The following is a 4,023-nucleotide window of genomic DNA, read 5'->3' on the forward strand; positions in this document are numbered from 1 at the left end:
TGAAATAAAAATATTAACAATTTCTTTTAATTTTAACACAATTTTTTTTACTTTGTAATTTTTATTATATTGTAATTATCAATTAAACAATTTTATGGAAAATTTAATTTATTACAGTATGTAAGATATGTATTTTAAGTATTAAAAAATGATATAGAGATAAAAGGATAAAAAAAAAACTAAAGGTAAGGATCTAAGGCACAGAGTATAATATCGGCTGCAGTCGTCTCTAGATTCTCTTTTATTTTATACAAGATGTCAGCATTGTAGTATTTGTGGTAGTGGTGCGTGATGATAGAGTTTGGTATGGTGTATAGTCGTGGAGCTGGAGTAGTATGCCAACATGGCTGCAGTTATCGCAGATGACTGCGAGCGAAGTATTAAGACTGCGTTCTGTTATTCATTGCAAGTACTGGAAATTTATATTATACATAACGTGAACTACAGATTTTCAGTACTCGCAGTGAATAACAAAACGCATTTTTTAAATGCTGCGATTGATTAAATCTGGTGTATCTGCAAAAATAATTCTTTTTATTATTTCAAGGTTGAGAAATTCAATCTATTTGTTAAAAAGAATGTAACTCTACTCCGTCGTGATACGGATAACCGTAAACAGGAGTTATTAATTACGTTTACTCTACTGATATTATTGAGTACACTTCCGTATTTCATTGTTTAGCATTTGAAAGAAATTTGAAACCAGTGTTCATCAGAATACATTCACAATGACTGACTCGGAGAAACTCTTCGCTTGCTCCACATCGGGCTGCAACATGGTATGAGATAACTATTGTTTCTTTTACTGAAAAAAAATAACTTATTTTGAGGTTACAGAAAACTTTAAAGAACTACGATAATATATGAAACAATACAATTATTTTTTATTTACAGAGCTTTACAAATGAAGATCAATTATCCGTACATAAAAAGAAACATGACATGATGCTAAATCTTAACAATAATTCTAAGAGTGCTGGATTTGTCGGTAAGGTATTACATGAATAATTTGATTTATGTATATCTATGTGTCAAAGGTAGAGATATGTTGAAAGATTAATCGATATGTAGCAGATCAAACTCCAACACCAACAAGATTTTTGAAAAATTGCGAGGAAGTTGGTTTATTCCAAGATCTACAAAATGTAGTCAATCCTTTCGAAGAGACGTTTCGAAGGGCCGTTGAGGCTGGAAATACTGGCACACTTATAGTATCAGAGGTAAGACAAGAGAATCACATATATATTGTCTTAAATAATTCATAAAATTTGTAAAATAACATTAATTTATAAGTACATTACTTTTATAAAAGGTGTCATTCAACATTGGCTCACTTTTTCATATAGGCTGGAATAACAGATGATACGCTGCATACTCCTCATATTTTTCCCTATATATCAGATGTACTGCCTGCAAATAGTCAAATTCTTTCCGAAGACAACGTCGAAGTCCCTCTTGCCGAAAAAGATGAAGAGCAGGAAAGCACTATAAAGACTGATGAATGCAACAGTATTAAATTAAGTACAAACGAGACGCAGGAACTAATGAAAGATTCGACTGTTACGTCTGCGAAAGATGATACTCTCCCAGCTGATATTATTGCCTCAAATACGAATGTACCTATAGCGCCTAAGCTTTCACAGACACAATCTACGTCTCATTTGTAAGAATGCTCTTTTTATTATAAAATTACTTCATGTATTTCATTGTAATAAGCCTTAATTTCTCTTATTTTTAATTCAATGTATCTTCTTTTGATTGTATTGCTTAGAAGCCGGTTGTTCCATCTTCAGATAAACTATATGATAATTTACCAATTGAATAAATAAATAGTAAAAATGTAAGAGCATAGTAAGACAGTAAGCTAAAGCTCATCAAAAGGTGGAACAATCTAACCTTAATATTTTCTATGATATAATTTATACATGATTAATTCTTTAATTTTAGACAGTTATTCTTAGATAATCAATCAGCTTTTGTGTGTGTGTGTGTGTGTGTGTATGTCGTTGGATATTTTGTGTAAGATAATTAATATCAGTTTTTGAACATGGCCGGAGACACCACCGCGTCTCCTGATATGTATGTGTCTTTAATCTAAAAATATTTGAAGCTACTACGATTAAATCCTATATATTCTACATATTATTAATAGATTTAGAATGTTTTTTTTGCTAAGGTCCATCAATGGTGAAGAGGTGCAGTTGTTATTGAAAACCGCGGATGGTAAATTAATACAATTATGTGCGACACCGGTATTGGAGCCTTCTAACATATCGAATACTGAACAGCAAACCGTTATTATCAAAACTGAACCGGCTTTACGGTGCGCAATGAAATTGGAGCCCAAGAAAACTGTGATCTCAAGATTATCATTAGCAAAAATGGTAACATCTGATTATTTCGATAATTTACATTTAAAGATGAATTAAAAAACAATTCCGTTACAGAAGCTGAAACAATCTCTATCTAAGAACGCGCAGAATCAAAAAGCGACTGACGACTGTGCGAAAATGGATGTGACTGCCTCTGCGAAAAAGGAAGGTATCAAGAAAACGATCGATCAGCTTAAGAAAAAAGACATTCTGGAGCGCAATCGTGCCAGTTCTATGCGTGCAAGGGCCAAAAGAAAAGAGTGGATTCAAGAACTCCAAAGAACAGTAACCAATGTCAATGAAGCGAACACAGTCTTGCAGATGGAAGTGAAAACTTTACGCAAGGAAGTTGCGAGATTGAAAGCTCTTTTGTTGGCTCATAAAGATTGTCCGGTTACAAAGTCGATGCAAAAAGGCAAGTTATGAGCGTTTGTTTTAATTATATGTGATGACTATCTTTATATTAATTCTTTACATTTGCAAGTTTATTTTATTTTCTAAATATTTTACTTTTATTGCTCTGTTCGTATAACCTGATTCAACCAAATTGATTTAGAGTGATTTATTATCGGTTTTTAATATTTTATTTTTGTTTCGACATACAGAAAGAAAATATATTCAGGCAATAATTTTGTTGCAATCGATTTTTTGAATTTTATAGGAATAATTCTTGGACCCAAGATAATATCGGTAGATAATCCGGAGATACTTACGGTGCCGATATCGGCCAATGGCGTCCCTGTAAAACGGTCAGTCTCTTACACAACGGAGATCCCAAGTGTACCAACGAAAAAATCGATCATGTCAATTACGAAGAATCCGGTGATACTTCCGAAGATGGATTGCGGCACCGCGAATCTCGCGATTCCGAATGCGACGATCATAAAAACTCTACCAGCGTTGAAGATCGTGGGTGTTAATCAATTTATGCCGGAGAAATCGGAGGTAACGAAACAGATACTGATCGTGCAAAATCAACCGAGAAAATTGTGCGAGGCTACATCTAGGCAGATTATTCAGATAAATCCGAATTACGAAGTAGAGAATGCGGCATCTAAAAGTACGGGAACGTAATTAATCGTCTTTAAGACTTTTGTACATTTGTAATTCAAATGTCGAAGTTCTTGTGGTTAAGACGATCAGCGAATAGACGAATGAATCGATTCTATGAGCTACGCGATACGTTATCGTGAATAGATCAGAGCAAGTTGTATGACGTTGACTGAAAAATATTCGTAAGATCTATGCGTCCTCCCATTTTTATCTTCCACGATAAATTCAATAATATTTTTTGTCACATTTGATGAGTAATTGTTTATTTTAAACCTCGCAGACGCATATACTCAACATAGAGGAAAGTGGAGTAATTCAGGGAGTACTATTTTTTTATATTATTTATTGTATTTACAATAAAACAGATATTTAATGAGATATGATTCATTTTATCCTTGTCAATGTAAATTACATATCTTATAAATTTTTCATCAAGGAAATATTACTTATAAAATATAATATAAATATAAATTAGATAAAATATAAATTAAATTTTTTTTATAAACATAAATTCGTATATAACATATTTATGTGATAATTAATTAATGCTTTCGTTCATTTTTCCACTAATTAAATAAATTTAATTGTTTATAAAATT

At 32.2% G+C, this 4,023-nt stretch overlaps 1 protein-coding gene across 2 annotated transcripts; it reads left to right on the forward strand.

The window, feature by feature from the left end:
* Positions 1-339: 339 nt before the first annotated feature.
* Positions 340-3,742, forward strand: Atf-2 (Activating transcription factor-2). Of its 2 annotated transcripts, XM_018538409.1 has the most exons (8): positions 340-409; positions 683-779; positions 895-988; positions 1,072-1,220; positions 1,347-1,663; positions 2,177-2,384; positions 2,448-2,787; positions 3,034-3,742. In XM_018538409.1, exons 2-8 carry the CDS (start codon positions 729-731, stop codon positions 3,444-3,446), a joined length of 1,572 nt encoding a protein of 523 aa, XP_018393911.1. In that variant the 5' UTR covers positions 340-409; positions 683-728; the 3' UTR covers positions 3,447-3,742. The 2 variants fall into 2 exon arrangements, with proteins under 2 accessions (XP_018393911.1, XP_018393910.1); XM_018538408.1 differs by lacking the exon at positions 340-409 and having other exon boundaries at positions 571-779.
* Positions 3,743-4,023: the final 281 nt, after the last annotated feature.

This window comes from Cyphomyrmex costatus, unplaced genomic scaffold, assembly GCF_001594065.2.
Source record: "Cyphomyrmex costatus isolate MS0001 unplaced genomic scaffold, Ccosl1.0 scaffold193, whole genome shotgun sequence".
In the NCBI taxonomy this organism is placed as follows: Eukaryota; Metazoa; Arthropoda; class Insecta; order Hymenoptera; family Formicidae; genus Cyphomyrmex; species Cyphomyrmex costatus.